The 18,159-nt window shown below is 50.3% G+C and overlaps 1 protein-coding gene and 1 long non-coding RNA gene across 6 annotated transcripts in view; one reads left to right on the top strand and one right to left on the bottom strand.

Annotated features, from left to right (window-relative positions):
* Acot7 (acyl-CoA thioesterase 7) overlaps positions 1-14,226 on the bottom strand; it is a 92,750-nt gene extending 78,524 nt beyond the window's left edge. Inside the window, exon 1 of one of the 5 annotated variants that reach the window (XM_039109340.2) lies at positions 13,950-14,226. In XM_039109340.2, coding sequence (XP_038965268.1) covers positions 13,950-14,098 — 149 coding nt within the window. In that variant the 5' untranslated portion in view covers positions 14,099-14,226. Of the gene's footprint in view, positions 1-7,153; positions 7,414-13,949 lie in introns of those variants that run through there. The other 4 variants (NM_013214.4, XM_063287218.1, XM_039109339.2 and 1 more) reach the window with 4 other exon arrangements.
* Positions 14,227-14,798: 572 nt separating this feature from the next.
* On the top strand, positions 14,799-16,289 carry LOC134487047 (uncharacterized). Its single transcript, XR_010066768.1, has 2 exons — positions 14,799-14,936; positions 16,193-16,289. It is a non-coding gene; the product is annotated as an uncharacterized LOC134487047 (long non-coding RNA).
* The last annotated feature ends 1,870 nt before the right edge of the window (positions 16,290-18,159 follow it).

Below are 18,159 nucleotides of genomic sequence, written 5' to 3'. Positions count from 1 at the left end.
TGTGTGTGAGTGAAAGATCGCCCAGAGGTGTGTATGAGTGTGGGAGTTCCACAAAAGACAAGCACACAGGAGTAAAGCAGAGTGCACAGAGAATGCAGTGTTTGCAGCCTCAAGCTGCAAGCAAGCGAGCAGAGACTGAGACAGACAGAGAGACAGAGACAGGCTCAGACAAGAGAGAGAAAGAACAACCTTAAGCCTTGAAAAATTGCCTGGCAGCTTACACCCGAAAAGTTGTCTGTGTGTATTTATTATGCGCCTACAGATATCTGCTTCTAGTTGAGACCCCAGATCCTCCGTCGGCTGGACCCTGACACAGATGGCAGCAAAGACAGCAGAATCCCCAGAAGCCTGTGGGCTCGCTAGCCTCACATACACAGGAGGGGATAAGAGACCCTCTCTCTCTCAGACAAGGTGGGACATGAGGACCAACACCAGAGGCTGTACTCTGACACAACACAGGCACAACACAGTGTGCACACACACATGCACAACATGCACACACACATGCACACACCCATGTACAACATGCACACACACATACATGTATACATGCACACACACACACAAATGGCACACACATGCACAATATGCATACACCCACTCATACCCACTTACACACACATGCACACCCATATTCACACACTCTCTCATGCACACAATCTACAACAAAGTCAACAAAAGCATTAGAGAGGAAAAGAACAGCTTTAAAGAGGGCTGGGAGAGCATGTCAAAGAGTAAAATTGCTCCTTACCCACAAAATAGTCAAAAATAGTCAAAAAGTAACTTATAACAGACTTCAGGCAAAATGGAAGAGCCTGAGGCTAGGAGAAAACCTCCTGACACCGGGCTCGGGCATAAAAAAGTAAGCAAATTAGACTCACGAAATGTAAACACTGTGTATACTGGCAGCATCGACAGACTCTAAAGAAAGGGAGCACTGTGCAAACCATACACCCAATGGGAAGTCAGCATCCAAAACAGAGCCAATGGTTTTGCTTACACAGGTCCTCTCTGTAGGTCCTGGCTGTCCCAGAGCCTGTGCTCCTTAATGCTGGGATCAATGGCTATAATACATAATCTTTTTAACTGGCAAAAGTGTTGAAGCATACCAGTCATCACAGCACTTATGAGGGGAGGCAAGAGGATCCAGAGTTCAAATAGACATTCCTGCCAAGGGAACACAGGTGACTGAGTCACAAGCTATGAGCACAGCAGCAGAATCTGTGCCTGGTGTGCACAAGGCTCTTGCTGTTATAAACAAACAGTTAATTTACAATAGCTGAATAATGTTTTACTTTTTAAAAAATACAAGAAAGCACATACTTACAGAAAGACAAGGGGTTGGGGATTTAGCTCAATGGTAGAGCGTTTGCCTAGCAGGCACAAGGTTCAGTCCCCAGCTCCGAAAAAAAGAAAAAGAAAAACAACTCTAAGAGTCAAGCATGACGGTGCACACCTGCACTCCCGCCCTCTTGAGGCTGAGGCAGGAGAATGAAGAATTCCACACTACACAGTCAGTTGGAGGCTAACCTGAGATGCATGAGATTTTTGTCTAAAGAGAGAAGTGGGGCTGTGTGGGGGAAGAGAAAAAGAAAAACAGAACCCGAGACACTGCACACCTCATGTGAATGTTAAATCCCTGGATTCAGAAGTGACTGTGGCTGCCTGTGCCCTGGTCACTCACACTGAAAGATATGCCCTGCTTGCCAAATTTGGGTTGCAGGATATTGATCACACTGTGACCCCCAAGTTTGTGTTATAAGGAAAAAACAAACCAGTTTCTAACTGTGGTGTGGCTCAGTCCTTAGCATACATGTATTTATCCCTTCAGCTGGGACACACACACCCTTGGCATACGCCTTCAACCCCAAACAATGGACATAAAGTGAGTTTGTAGAAGGAAGCACCCATGTTTGAAAGTGATGCCTAATCGAATGGCAGACAATGTGACAAATCAGAGAGAGATTGGATAGAATAGCAATGCCCAACTCTCAGGAGAAGAAAAGGGAGGCTACTTAAGGGCAGTGCAGAAAAGGAGGGAGGCAGTTTAACCAGGAGAGCTTTACAGAGACAGGTTGAAGAGAAAACATGCTAGGCACAGGTAAAGCAGAATGAGTTAGAGAATCAGGAGTCAGAAGATTACAACAGAGTGACAGAGTTAATTTGGGAGCAATGGGGGGGAGGGAGAATCAGACTGAATCAGTCGGTGTGAAGAGGACTCGAGCCAGAGCAGCTGAGTTGAATCAGTCAGCCATTGATCAGAAAGAACAAGAAAGGGTGCGCTAATTCAGCAGCAAGTCTCAGACACTCAGGCTTGAAGTGTCCAGGACTAACCTCTGAGACAACTACATCAGGAGAATAAAAGTCACCGTCAGGTGCTTCCTAACACATCTCCGTCCTATACTCACAGCCTCTTGCTCTCCAGGCTGACACCAGGCTCCCCAAGTGTCTGCTGCCATGCTGAGCAGTGTCCTCAGAGCTCATGGTGGGGAGGCAGAAGCAGGTTCTGTCCTGAGGGTGTTCATCCCCCTTGGGTCTCAAGCATCCCTGAGCCTCAGCCACACCCTCCTGCAGAACACCCTTTCCTGCTACCACAGTTGCTGCAGAAGAAAGAGCCTGGAAGCCTGTGTGCTACGAGGCTGCCTGATCCCTCTTCCTGGCCTCCCAGGAGTTTCTGGATACCAGATAGTGGACAACAAGACCACCAAAAAATGAAGCTGAAGAGACTGCCTGCACAGAGCATCGGGAAACAGCTCTCTTCCTAGTGACTGGCTCAGACACAGGAGACTCCAGCACACAAAGTCACCACCAACAGCACAGAAGGCTGCATGCGCCCTGTCCCTGTGTCCATCTCCTAGTACCTGGAATGACGACAGTGACAAGAACTTTTCTACTTAATTAGTTGCTAGCTTTTCTACTTCCATAAAAACTGTGCAATAGGGATTGGGGATTTAGCTCAGTGGTAGAGCGCTTGCCTGGCAAGCACAAGGCCCTGGGTTCGGTCCCCAGCTCCAGAAAAAAAAAAAAAAGTGCAATAAACCTTATAGATAAAAAATAAAATAAAAAGAAATAAATTAGCATGCTGGGCATGGAGCATTTTTTAAGCCCAATATTCACAAGGCAGAGGCCTGTGTGGTAGATGGTCTGAATACACAATGAGACACTGCCTCAAGAGGAAAGAAAGAAACCACAGAAAACAGGAGCTAGAGGACCAGCTCAGTGACACAGAAGGACTGTATCCCTGCCCCCCATAAAAACAATAGAAAACAGCAAGTGTGCGGGAAGGGGCCTGGGGCCTGTGCATTGTTCAGAGCCTGGATAAATGGTGTGTACTCCTTTAAAAATTAGGAAGAGAACTAATCGCCTTATTATGTGGCAAACCAAACCGTTCTGGGTATACACCCAAAACAACTGGGGACAGACAGACAGACAGACAGACACACACACACACACACACACACACACACACACTCACAGCAGCAACACTTCCTAGCCACACCTTGGTGTGATGTGCCTTAGTGCCCATGCCAGGCACACAGACAGGAAGATGCAGTCTAGCCACACCAGGACACTGCCCTACCTGTTAAAGGGGAGTAAAAATGGGGGAACACACGGCAGTGGGTAAGGTCCTTGCCTGTCAGAACACAGTCCAGGAATGGAGTTGTGCAAATTCTGAGTGCTGTGAGAACACTCCAAAGAATCAGGAGTCTTGTGACCTCAGTTTCTTCACACCACGCAGTTGTTCTTGGACTGGCTTTCCTGCCCCTCCCAGGGTGGTGGATGGTGGTTTACCTCACCACTCATTACTGCTGGCTGGTGTCATTCAATCAAATGTTTAAACTGTCCTTATGCAGGCTGGAGAGATGGCTCAGCGGTTAAGAGCACTGACTACTCTTCCAGAGGTCATGAGTTCAAATCCCAGCAACCACATGGTGGCTCACAAACATCTGTAACAAGATCTGATGCCCTCTTCTGGTGTGTGTGAAGACAGTGACATTGTACTCATCATATATAAAATGAATAAATAAAATCTTTAAAAAAAAAAAACTGGGGCTGGAGAGATGGCTCAGCGGTTAAGAGCACCCGACTGCTCTTCCAGAGGTCATGAGTTCAATTCCCAGCAACCACATGGTGGCTCACAACCATCTGTAAAGAGATCTGATGCCCCCTTCTGGTGTATCTGGAGACAGCTACAGTGTACTTATATATAATAAATAAAATAAATCTTTAAAAAAAAAAAAAAAACTGTCCTTATGCGGCTCCATGGGAAACCATGGTCCTGCCATGTACCGCCTGTTCTTTTTTTTTTTTTTTTTTTTGGAGCTGGGGACCGAACCCAGGGCCTTGCGCTTCCTAGGTAAGCGCTCTACCACTGAGCTAAATCCCCAGCCCCGTGCCGCCTGTTCTGTGACTGTTTAGAGCCTGGACTCATGGGACTTTGCTAACATGACCTTTCTGAGGTGATGAATAAAGTCGGCCACTGTTTGAGACTTTAGTCCTCTTCACTTATCAATTCCCTTCTCCCAGGTCCCACCACCTCTAGACTGGTGACACTTGCCCACAACACAGCAGGCCCTGGGTTTGATTCCAAGCACTGCATAAACCAGGGACAGTGGCATGTGCCTGCAATCCCAGAGCTGGGAAGGTGCAGGCAGGGAGGTTAGCCCTGCAGAAGCTGAGCAGGTTAGGGCACTTGACAGCAAGCCTGACAGTGAGAGACGTCTCAGTGGGTAAGAGCACTGGCTGCTCTTCCAGAGGACCCACATTCCATCCCCAGCACCCACATGGCAGCTCAGGACAGTCATTAACTGCTGTTCCAGGGGATGTAACAGCCTTCTCCAGCCTCCAAGGGTACTGCATGTAGATGGTACACAAACACACATGCAGGCAAACACCCATACACATAAAAAATGAAAAACCAAGAAGTTCAAGGTGCCTGGGCTACATGAGACTGTCACTCGCACACTCGCACGTGCGCGCGCGCACACACACGTACACACACGCACAGAGAGAGAGAGGGGAAGAGAGAGAGAGAGAGAGAGAGAGAGAGAGAGAGAGAGCACACAAACCACACAAATGAGCAAGGCCCTGAACTCAGGAACGCACCATTACAAGACACTGTACAGCTCGCCTGAAGCCACAGAGTAGTCAGACCCAGAGCGCTCTCCTTATCTACCATAGAAGGTGGGCTGCCAGAGACTGGGAAGCCTGAAGGGCAGTCTGAGGGGGCTAGCCTGGCGTTTCCTTCTAGAGACGTGTGGTATGAATGCAACTGAGCAGCACTGAACCACGCCCTCAGAAACAGTCACGTTCATAATGTGACGGAACCTGTCATTTAACAAATTCGGGGAGCTGGAAACAGTTGAGAAGGGAAATTGTATTTAGAATTTTATAAAGAACAAAAGACAAGCCTAGTAGAAAGCAGGCCAAGATCAAGTGTTGCGTTGTTCATCTCTAACCCAGCACTTAGGAAAGGGGGCAGAGAGGGGAGGATTCAAGGTCAGCTTCCATTCCATAGAGTGTAAGGCTAGACCGTGACATAGACGCCATCTCAAGAAAGCAAAAAAACAGCTGATCCAGCACTCAGGAGACACAGCAGGAGGTCTGTGACTCCACGGCCAGCCTAGTCTACACAGCTAATTTCAAGAGAGCCTAGGCTATATAGTAAGGGCTCTCAACAAGTGGGGATTGGAAGATAAAGAGCTGCCTCAATTCACTTCCCAGCACCCACGGTAGCTCACACCCTCCTGCAACTCCAGCTCCAAAAGACTCAACAGCCTCTTCTGGCCTCTGAGCGCACATACACATGGCATACATACACATAAATACATAAATTAAAAGGTAATAAATCTTGAAAAGAAAAAAAAAGTTCCAGGACAGCCAGGGCTGTTACACAGGGAAAGAAAACTGTCTTGAAAAAGAAAGAAAAATTAAACAGGCAAGAGACATGACTAGACAACTCCTCAAAGACAATACACAGCTCATAAAAGCATGCTCAACCTCAGAGCATCATGGGAGGGCCAGTCACAACTGCCAATTGGCAACACCTCACACCCACTAACAAGCAAGTACTGGTCAGGATGTGGGGACACTGAGCCCTCCTACATGCTGAGAAATGCAGTGCAGCCAGGCCCTACGGCAGGCAGCCTGCATCTCTCAAACGTGGTCCTGGAACTGCCAATGATTCTGATTCTACTCCCCAGCAAGCTGCCTCCACTCACATCAGCTCCAGGAACAAGCATCAAATGACTGCTTCCTGATTCCTGGTCCTCGGGAGGCAGGTACCAAAGAAGACCAAGTCTGAGGAAAGCCTGAGGTACACAGTGAGCCGTTATAGGTTTCGTTGTTGTTGTTTTAAATGAAGGACACAACTGGAATCAGCCAAACTGATCTACTGGTTGCCAATGGGAAGCTCACAAGTGCTAACCTTAGGGTCATGAGTTTCTAAAGGAATCTCATATACGATCAAGTCATTGGTCATGCATGATTAACTCAAGTCAGTACGTTCCTCCACCCCAAAATCAGCATGTAGTGGGGTGGAGCCAAAAGTTCAACCCCTCCAATCCTGCATGCAGTCTTTCAAGAGACCAGTCCCCAGTCACCTCATGAGCTGCAGAAAAAAACTGGAAAAACAAAGCCCCTACCATCTCTTGCAAAACTGAGGTAGTTAATGGTGACACAGCTCATCATTGTGAACTTCAACAGACAAAGGCCTACATGTAAATTGTATTCCAACAAAGTTTCTGCAAATCTCAGGGGAAAAAAAAGCCCACTGGCCCAGGGCCAAACAAGCCTGCACAGAAGCCAAGTCCCTCCGGCCACTGGGAAGAGAAGTTTGGAGGCCGGCACAGCTACTGGCTCACAGGATGCGGTGATCTCCAACCACACCCAAAGGAGTTCATGACTAGGAAGGGCCTAGCTTCCTACAGCCTGGAGCAGCCAAGCCTGGAGCCCAGGAGCCTCCACTAACCCCCAAAAGAACAGCATGACAGGTCTCAACTGATGACCATCTAAGACAAGGCAGCTCACTCAAACCCAGCCCCCACTGACCATCCTCTGGATTCACAGTGCATCCTCCATGTTTTCCTTCCTGGGGTCCTGGGGCTGGCTAGAGGGAAGAGTCCTGAAAGCAGAGGGTCAGCAGTCACCCTACCTTCCCATGGCGATGCAATGTCCAGGCTTGTGATGAACTGCTCTGGTTCTGACAGCCCTCATCGAAGCCCACCATGTTTCCCTGAGCACCAAACACTCCTGGCCAGACGTCAGGCTCCAAGAGGCTACCTGTCTCCCCACCTCCCAGAGGTACAGAGTCCTAGCAAGCAGCTTCATTCTAGGAATGGGACAAAGCCTTTCTCTTCCCTCACAGCACCAAGCTTAGCAGCTGAGTCTACCAGCCAGGATCCAGCTTAGTGGAGGGGCCTCCTCAGGGGAATCCAGCCAGGCTCCTCTTTCTACCACTAGTGAGTAAGCAAATGGCTAGCGGGCAGGCGGGCTGGTGAATCTGTGCATGGAGCCCAGTGATTCATGAGAAGGTATGCAGTCATACTCAGCTTTACCTCAGGGAAGAACCCGGGAGGAAGGACAAGGACCCCACCCCTCCATAGGACTGACAGATCCCCCTCTCAGTTCCCCCTCTCCAGGAACTTCAAGCCAAGCTCCACCCTGCTTGGCTTATTCCAAGTTGAGGTACAGGTCTCACCTCAGCCAAAAGGTCCGCAGCAGGGCTGGCTAGGCTGCCAAGTGGGGCAGAGGTCCTGGCTCGCAGTCAAGGATGAAGGAGTGCTGCAATGGGGCAGGAACAGAGGAAAGCCCAGGGCTCGACGCCGCCCTCCCCCTCTGAAGGGGAAAGCACCAGAGGTAGTGTTTTCTAATCTGTTGTGAGACTCGGATGAGTCCTGTCCCCACCCATAGGTCCTAAACAGCAGGTCAATTCAGCAGCCTCCTGACCTCCTCTGGTTTCCTGTTCCCAGCATTCCCCCATGCTGGGATCTTAGACAGCATAGCTTAGCATCCACAAACACCTCAGCATCCTCTCTAGGGAACTCAGGAAGTAAGGGCAAGAGTCTCACTTGTGCCACTTCTTACAGCCCGGGCAATAAATACAGTTGTGATGGTTTGTGTATGCGTGGCCCAGAGAGTGGCACTACTGGGAGATGTGGTCTTGCTGGAGGAGGTGTGTCACTGTGCGTGTGGGCTTTAAAACCCTCCTCCTACCTGCCTAGAAGCCAATCTTCCCGGAGCAGCCTTCAGATGAAGGTGTAAAACTCACAGCTCCTCCTGCACCATGCCTGCCTTGATGCTGCCATGTTCCCACCTTGACAATAAAAGACTGAGCCTCTGAACCTGTAAGGCGGCCCAATTAAATGTTGTCCTTTATATAAGAGTTGCCTTGGTCATGGTGTCTGTTCACAGAACAGCAAAACCCTAAGACAACAGTGAAACCTCACTCACAGTTTTGTTTTCTTTCTTTTTTTTTTTAAAGATTTATGGGGTTGGGGATTTAGCTCAGGGGGTTGGGGATTTAGCTCAGCGGTAGAGCGCTTGCCTAGCGAGCGCAAGGCCCTGGGTTCGGTCCCCAGCTCCGAAAAAAAGAAAAAAGAAGAAAAAAAAAAAAGATTTATTTATTTTATATACAGCATTCTGCCTGCATATGTAACTGCAGGCCAGAAGAGGGCACCAGATCTCATTACAGATGATTGTGAGCCACCATGTGGTTGCTGGGAATTGAGCCCAGGACCTCTAGAAGAGCAGACAGTGCTATTAAATCGCTGAGCCATCTCCCCAGTCCCTTTGTTTTGTGTTTAAAGATAGGGTCCTACTATGTCGCCCTGACTGCTCACCAGGAACTATGTAAATCAAGCTGGCCTGGAACTCAGAGATTCCTCAGGCTTCCTATGCCTTGCAAGCGCTGGGATTAGAGCCGAACACTACGAGGCTTGGCTTCCCATTTTTAACTAAGTGAACATATAAACAAACAAACAAACAAACCTAGAATTTATAATAAAAAGCCCTCAGCCTCATCAACCATCAAGAGACTGTTCCCATGCCGGAGATTACATCCCAGAAATTACCTGTGAGATCTGCATTGCAACTCATTCACAACTGTAAGAACCCAAATGTTCATTGGCTGCAGAGAGAAGCCAACTGGAATGTGCAGAAAATGGAGCCTGGTGCCCCCCATGTGAGGGTCCCAGGCATTGTGCTAAGTAGGAAGCCTTCCCCAGGCAACCATAGACTAAACCACGGTGAGGGAAAGCCACCGAGTCACTTGCCAGATGCCGGTCCTGGAGGAAGGAAATAACTGCTACGATTAGATCTGATGAAGACAGTCTGTGTCACAGTCAGATAGTCACCACACAGGTACTCACATCTATCCAAATGCAACAAACTGTGCACACTTATAGTCTCAGAACTTGGGAGATTCAATCGGGAAGATCAGAAGTTCAAGGCCATCCTCCACCACATGTCAAATATGAAACTAGCCTGGGCTACATCAGACTCTGCCTCAAAATGAAAGACAACAAACAAATGCCAATGAACTGCACTGCAAAGCAGAAGAGATGCCCTTCAGACAGAGTGGTTGACAGAGTATGTTGCTCCTATATGGGGACTGCAGCTCCGTGGGACAGCACCAGCTGCCATGCGCAATGCCTGGAGCCTGATGCCCTGCAGAAGGACAAGTGTGCTATAAATATTTTAAGTAAATATTTTTAACAGCAAAGGACAATGTAATAACAACCACGAGGACTGGAGGGATGGTTCAGTGTTAGAAGACTCGTTCCTTCGGAGGACCAGGGTTTGTTTCCCAGTACCCACATGGTAGCTCACAACTACTTGCCTGCGACTCCAGCCCAGGAATCCAATGCTCTCTTCTGGGCCTGCGCACACACATGGCATGAGACATAAATGCAAGCAAAACATCCATACTCATAAAAACCAGCAAACAAATTTTAAATAAGTAAAAGAAGGTGCCATCCATACTCATAAAAGCCAGCAAACAAATTTTAAATAAGAGAAGGTGCCATCCATACTCACAAAAACCAGCAAACAAATTTTAAATAAGTAAGAGGAGGTGCCATCTGGCCTGGACAATACCAGAAAGTTGGCTAGCCTCAGGGCAAGTGCAGTGTGATACTGCGTGACAAAACAGGCTGTAAAATAAGACAGTGACACACTCAGGCATCCTCCGCCACTGGGCTACTCAGAGTGCATCTCCAACAGGGTTCATAAATCCTCCCAGGGGTAGAGCCACACTGTATTTTATGGAACCTTCCAGAACCTGTGTTCTTGTTAATTCTACTTTCAAGCCAAAGACCAAGCTGAAAGGGAGAAAATTCACATCCACTGAACTAACACTGCTGGAGACATTTGCCATCCTCAAATTCCGCTCCCAGAAGCGCTTGGCAGACCAGCAGCTGAGAGCAGGACGAGACAAAGTCTACAGATGTCACACCTTCAGCCCCAAACAGGTCCCTAAGCAATGAAATCCCAGCTCTTGGTTATCATGGGCCTGGGGCAGAGTGCCAAGAGCAAGGCTGGCACAGGCTACTAAGTGTAGCACTGCCTCACAGAAGGACAAAATAGACAAATAACAATAAAACAATGTCTAAAGGGAAGGGGCGGCAACTAAGAGAGAGGACTCCGTGGATGAAGATACTGCCAAGTCTGAAAATCTGGGTTTGAGCCCCAGACGCTGTCTTTGTCGTGACCTCTACACGTGTGCCATGGCACACTCACAGGGACAAGCATGCACATGCACATACCCACATGGGCACGTGCACACACACACACACACACACACACACACACACACACACACACACGCCTGTGCCATCCTGCACCAAGGCCCCTATACCAGCACTCTGTTTGAAGGTTGACTATTTGCACTGCATCGAATGATAGGAGAGGACGATTATTCCGTGGCCTGAGTACCCAAAGATCTGGTTCTCAAAGGCTTCCTTTTGTAAGTTCATGTTGACACAAGCAATAAATGGGACAAAGGTATCTGTCTACACAGTGACCCTAAGATAGGTACTATCATATCTCTAATTTAGAGATAAGAAAATTAGGGTCAAGTGAGATTATGCTGTGAGGTTAAGGCACACAGCAACCTGTAAGAGACAGACCTAGGAATGGAGCCCAGGCTGTCACCTCTTAAGCTGGTGACCCACTTTCCACATAAAGAACACCCATTGATGCTGTGTTCAGGTCAGGTTTTGGGCTTTTTGGTTTGTTTTTTTTTTGTTTTTGTTTTTTGTTTTGTTTTTTTTTTTACTTATTTATTTGTTTTTTGAGAAAGGGTTTCTCTGTGTAGCTCTGGCTGTTCTAGAACTCACTCTGTAGATCAGGCTGGCCTTCAACACAGATATCTGCCTGCCTCTGCCTCCTGAATGCTGGGATTAAAGGCACTATCCTTCCTTGCTCAACTCTTACCCAGTACTCAGACCCAGAAGAGAACAGGACACAGGAATATAAGCAATGGGCTTCCAGGTCACTCAGCTACCAAGGGCAGAGCCACAACCATCCCAAGCCTATGGCCATGGTTACTTTTATCTTTGCAGGGGGTGTATGTGCTGTGTGTGTGTGTAGGTGTGTGCATGCGGGTGTACAATGCCATGATGTATGTATAAGGGTCAGAGAACTACCTTGGGCGTCAGTCCTCACACTGTACCTGGATTGAGACAGGGTTCTTGCTGTTCATTGCAGTAGCAATCATTCTAGCTGGCCCGTGAGCTTCCTTGTCTCCACTCCCAACCCGGCTGCAGGAGCACTGGAGTCACAGGCCCTCACTAACCTGTCTCACTTTACACAGGTCTGACTCGGGTCCTCACAGCAGCAAGCACTTTAGCCCCTGAGCCATCTCCCGCCTCACACCTATCTTTAAAGCTCCTTCAAGCTTCAGAACTGAAAGCAGATGATCTCACTAACAGTCTGGGGTGACAGGCGCATGACACTGTCTCTCTCTTAAGATAAGGACTAAACTTTCCACTGTTCAATGCCCTTCCGGGGCTGGCCTCTTTGGAGGTGTCCTGTGAAGTCCTATTAAATTCATGGCTTAGATGCACCAGGTCAGGAGTCTTGCCTTTCATGGTGCTGGCTCAAATGTCCTTAAAGGGCTCCCCATCCAGCTAGGTCCACTCTGCACTGGTCAAACTCATGTGACCACAGTCTACTGCACCGCTCCACCTCCCTTGGCAGTCATGCTTTGCCCTGAGACGTCTGGGCCAGGACCCCTGGCCATGCACCCTCTGTCACTTAGGGAAAATAAGCAGTTGTGACTCTGACAGCTAGAGGCAGCCCTGTAGAGCACAATAAGAAAAGCCACACACAGGGCATTTGTGAGCACATTAGAGTATCCGAAGCGACATAAATACCCATTAGTTGTTAGAGGCTATGGGAAAGATGGTTGGCCACCAACCATATTGATGAGGTTAAGTAAGAGCCCAGGTGATTTAATCAGTATAACCAGACCTAAGCAGGAGCTAACTCTGAATCTCCTGGGGCTCCGTGGTTTTATTGAGTTTCTCAAATCCCTCCTCCACAAAGCAGGAGGAAGGTCTCTGCCAGTCATCCTCCCAGAAGGTGAGGCCCAAGACCCCCGACACCAATACACAGCATGTGTCAAACAAAGACCCTGTGTTGTCCACATTATCAGGAACATACACCCTGTCCCCAGAGCCCAAGTTGAATGGCCTGGGCAGCCAATAAGGAAGCAAAGGGAGCAGGACTCCCTTAGACAAACACCCCTCTCTAGGGAGTCAGAACTGACCTTGAAGTCAGCGAATGGCCTCTGTAGGGCCAGAAGGTGAGGTTGACAGCAAAGAGCTCCAGTTATCCAGCAGCAGCACCCACAAGACAGGAGCCTGCCTCTGCCTGCTTGAGGCTTAGACGCAAGGTCAGAGTGCTGCCCAGCCTCCAAACTGTGGGTTTGCTCGACCTGTCCCAATGTGATACCCGCTCTCAAAAAAATCTCACTCCTGTCAGTGTGTCAGGCAGAATAGACAACCTGCAGGCACGATCCCCCACCCCCACCTGCCCCTTACTGATCTGCACAGAAGTACTGTGCATGAAACCGCAGGGTAACCTTGAGGCTGCCCTCCCCGCCTTCTTGGGGAAGTGAGCTTGCTCATCAGCACCGGCTTCCTCTGGGGACCCACATCTAAGCAGCACCCCCAATGGAACAAGACTGGGGAGGATGCTTAGACGAGAACAACCTTCACCCCCATTGTGTGAGATGACCCACTCACTCCCTTTCTGAGTCAATAAACGGTTTGAATGGATGAGTTCTTCCTTCTAACACCTGCTCTCCTCACAACCGAGGCGGGGCTCTAAAGGAACACTGGGTCTGGGGCCTGCTCTCACAGAGGCTCGCACCCATGTGTGCTCCCAATGCACTGGGCATGTTCCCCACCACCCTCTAGAGCCTAAGTTATCCTTTCCGAATCCCGCAGGAGGTTTGGGCTCGGACTACAAGGCGCGGAGCCCGGGGTGGGGCAAGCCCTGTAGGACGCACAAGAGAACGGAGGACAGATCCCTCTGCCAGTTGCCCAGTGCCAGGGTCCCTTGCCCGGATTCCTACATCAAGAGTCCTCAGAACTGCGGCCGCCGCCCTTGGGATGCAGCCAGAGGCCGGTGGGAGGAGCCCGCAAGGCGGCCCGGATCTGCAGCATGGCGGGGAGCATCCCGGAGGAGGGCACGGGGAATGGGGGTGTTGTCCAGGGTGGGATCCAGGAGAGGAATCCAGGGAGGGGTCCTGGGAGAGAATCCTGGGCCTGAGTCCAGTGGAGGGGTCCAGGGTGGGTTCCAGGGCCTGGACCCCGGGAGCGTGGAGCCGGGCAGGGCCGCTCCGGATGAAGGCAGCATCCTTGTGAGCCTATAGCATCGCCTCAGCGGGCTCAGGCGCGAGCGAGCGGGGAAGGGTCGGCTTGGCCCGCAAGCCTCCGTCTTACCGGCAGATCTGGATGGCGGCCGGCGTGTCGGTGGTGGGACCGGACATCTTGGCTGCGACGGCGGGCGGCGGCGGCGACGGCGGCGGCGGGATCTGAGAACAGGTGTCCAGCAGGCCCGGCGCCGAATGAATGAGCCTGGGAGGCGCCATAAAAGAGGAGGGAAGAGGCGGGGCCGTGTCGCCAGAGAGGCGGGGCCTGCGCAGAGGAGGCGAATCACAGGCGGCCGCCCCTTGGGGGCCCCGCCCTCGCGCGGGCCCCGCCCCGCCCCCATGCCCAGAGGCCTCCACGGCCGCAGGCGCTCGCGGAGGCGGCGAGTTCTGTCGGCGGCGGGGGCGGCTGTGGGACTCCGCTTCCAGAAGGTTCGGTGGCAGTTGGGTGGCGCGCGCAGCGCAGCGCACGCGCCAGCGCGGAGCAGGCGAGCGGCCTGCGGCGGACACCACGCAGGCCGGAGGCCCGGTCGTGGAGCGTCCCCGGGGCGTGTGCGTGCGTGGCTTCGGTGGCAGCCGGGAGTCTACGGGGCGTTCCCGTGCGCCGGCGTGGCGATTCGCTACCGACCGGGGCCGGCCACCCGATGAGGTCACCGCGGGGAGGCCGGACCGGGACGGGCACGGCGCCGAGAGCCGCGTACCGACCCCTGCGCCCGGCCTTGACTTCACCCGGGCCTACAGCGCGTGGTGCCGAGTGTCAACCCTTTACCCGGATGGCTGCAGACGGGGAGCCCGGTCGACCTCTGACCCCTATTGGCCTCATAATCCCCCTCACTGCCTCACTGCCTCACTGCCTCACTGATCTCCAGAAAGACACCCGGAGAGCCCCAAGTACAAGCTGGGTGCACCTGCTGCCCAGGAGCTGCTGCTGGTTTCTGCTTTGCCTTTAAATCAAGTCCAAGTTTCAGGCCACAGAAGCCACCAAAGAAGAGAAATGTTGTCACCCTGTATCTACTGTATTGCAGAGAGCCTCTGCCCCTCCATGCGGTACCCAAGAAAGGTAACCCCATCTATTAACAGAACTTGGGTCCATTTACTCTAAAGCCTAAAGCTATCACCCCTGCAACACCAGTTTTCCAGCAGGAGATGAAGCTTGGTACACAGGCCTTGCCTGGTGGGCACATGCTACACACACCAGCCTCCCCTGAGACCTCACAATTATTATTCAAAGAATTCAGTTTTTAGAACCGGGAGCAGAGTGTTAGTGGCTTCCACCCTGTGTTCTCTTAGCATTTCAATACGAATTAAGCAAGCCCTCCAGAGTTTATGACCTGTTTAAATATCACCATCTCCCCTTACAGCAGCAGTTCTCAGTCTGTGGGTCGAATCGGGGCTCAAACCACCTAAGACCATATAGGAAAACACGGATACTTACATTATGATTCATAACAGTAGCAAAGATATGGTTATGAAGCAGCAACGAAAATAATTCTATGGCTAGGGGGATCACCACAACATGAGGAACTGTACTAAAGGGTCACAGCGTTAGGAAGGTGGAGAACCACAGCCTTACAAGGTCTAGATCTAGGAGGAAGCTGCGGCTAAGCAAAGAGCTTTTCCTATTTACTAACGGTCTGAAAAGAGCTGCCAAACATAAGTGACCTCATGAACATCCAGGGCCAGGATATTACAATAGAATACTGCACAGGATAATACAAAAGAAAGGCTTCCTGGCTGCGAAGATTGCTCTTCAGTACCTGCTGTTTGTGTAGAGGACCTACACGACATTCCCAGCACTCACAGGGTGATTCACAACCGTCTATAAGTCTAGAGCCAAGGGATCCGATGCCTCTTACCTTTTTGGTCTCCTGCACACACATGGTGCATCCCAAAAAAATTTTTTAGAAATGCTATTAGGATGTTGTGACATGCAAAATAGCATAGTGTACAATGCCACTTATAAAAGATATTAGAACTAGGGTTGTCTGGGAAGAACAGACTGGAAAGAGGTCTGAGAGAAGTCAGAGGTGGTGGTCCACGGTTTTTCTAGGGTTTATTTGTCCAGTGTACTGGCTGGTTTTGTGTGTCAACTTGACATGAGCTGGAGTTAATCACAGAGAAAGGAGCCTCCCTTGAGGAAATGCCTCCCTGAGACCCAGCTGTAAGGCATTTTCTCAATCAGTGATCAAGGGGGTAGGACCCATTGTGGGTGGTGCCATCCCTGGGCTGGTGGTCCTGGGTTCTATAAGAAAGCAAGCTGAGCAAGCCAGGGGAAGCAAGACAGTAAGTAACATCCCCCCATGGCCTCTGCATCAGCTCCTGCTTCCTGACCTGCTCGAGTTCCTGTCCTGACTTCCTTTGGTGATGAACAGCAATGTGGAAGTGTAAGCTGAATAAACCCTTTCCTCCTCAACTTGTTTCTTGGTCATGATGTTTGTGCAGGAATAGAAACCCTGACTAAGACATGGAGGTTCTATAGAGTAATGGAACTCTTGAAGTGAATCTCTCTATATACAGAACGGGGATTTTGCGGGGGAGTTCCAACAGTGAACAGAAAGTCCAGCATCAAGTAGTTTGTCCTCCACAAGGCTAGATGTCCCTGCTGGTCTTCAGTATAAGCCTGAGACACACAATACACCTGAAATAGTAATTTGTGAAGGGATTTGTTGTAACCCAACAACCCAGCTGCCGGGATGGGGGTTACATGGGTGGTCTGTCCACTGATGGCCGGCTGCACAAGAACCATCTGCCTCTCCATGTAACTGCTCATTCTGGGAAACCGGGTGTCTCAGCTGTCCAACTTAAAGCTGCTAGTCTTCGGTCCACATTGGAAGGCTGAGGACACTGGCGTCTGATGTCACTGGAGGGTGGCAGCAGCAGCAGCAGACGCCCTCCCTTGGGTAGAAGTGAAGACTGAGTCAGGCCACACTATCCCCACCCCCACCCCCCGGACCATCCAGACTTCCTGTTGGAATGCCCGAAGCTCACACGTATGTCTCCAACACTGGTTCTGAATCCCATCAAGGTGACAATTAGGATCAACACATGCTTAGCCACATTAAAGAGGAGCCTTACGTGTGTGTGCACATGCGTGTGCATGCCCATGTGGGAGCACGGGTGGACTGATAGGGCTCAAACCTACCATGCCAAGTGTCAGACGAGCCCTCTACCACCAAATTCTACTTAACAGCCAATAAATAAATAAATCGTTGTAGGCTAAAGATTTGGTCCTTGTGTCAGTTTGAATTCATAACTTTTCTGCCCTATGTTGTTGTAAAAATATAAAAAGTATGTTGTCTTTTACCTCACTTAGGTCCGGCACCTCAATGCCCCAAGATATCTGCTAGATATCTTGGCGGAAACAAATCCCAACTCCTCGGCGGCCCAGTGTCTCCTGCCGCTGCACACTTTGCTACACTCAAACCGTCACATAAAAGAACACACAACACAATAACCTTTGACCCAGTTGATAAGATATAATTGCCCACTTAAACATACAAAGCCCGGTACCATCCATCCCTTAGGAACATTGATAACAACCTGTAAATACACAGAGCAGAATCTTAACGTCAGCCTCCATTGTCCTGCCACGGCTTTTTTCACTCTCCCTCCTGTCTCTTCTCCTCTCTATTCCAGTCTCCTCCTCTTCCTTCAAACTTTTCTCCCACCCATCCTTCCTTCTCTTCCAATGACAGGCCTCCTTCTATCCTGTACCTGCCCCTCACCTGTACTTTACAAATTCAATGGGGAGAAGGTTCTGGTGAAGTCACCTGATTCCTGAGTACACTTCTAGGCAGCTGTCTTTGGGGCAGTGGAATTAGCATCAAAATACAGATAACTCCAGGGCAAACCACAAGAACAGACAAGCAAACATGCTGTTCCCTAGGAATGACCAATGTGGCTATGTGACCTGGCCATGTGACCCACTCCTGATCTGAGTGACAGGTAAAGTCCAGGACCCAAGAAGGTATTCCAGGGATGCGTCCAACTTGCTTCTATCTTTGTATGGGGTACAGTACCTCTAAGAGCCTAAAGGAGCCAGCCTGGGCCCCTTGGGGAGACCTGTTGGGGAGTCCTTAAGGCCCTGTTGGGGAGCCGAACACACTGAAGAGTCAGAAGACCCTCCGGGACTGAGACAACACCAAAGACAGGGGTAACATAGTACAGAACTAAGATGAGCCACACTGTGTGGCCTTCAGTGAGCTCTCTGCTACGTGTACCTCAACTCCTCCATGAGTAGAGAGAACAGAGGACCTACCCATAGGACGGTAGTAAGGCCTAGA

This window comes from Rattus norvegicus, chromosome 5 (assembly GCF_036323735.1).
Source record: "Rattus norvegicus strain BN/NHsdMcwi chromosome 5, GRCr8, whole genome shotgun sequence".
Taxonomy (NCBI): Eukaryota; Metazoa; Chordata; class Mammalia; order Rodentia; family Muridae; genus Rattus; species Rattus norvegicus.
This window is presented reverse-complemented; position numbering and strand designations above follow the sequence as displayed.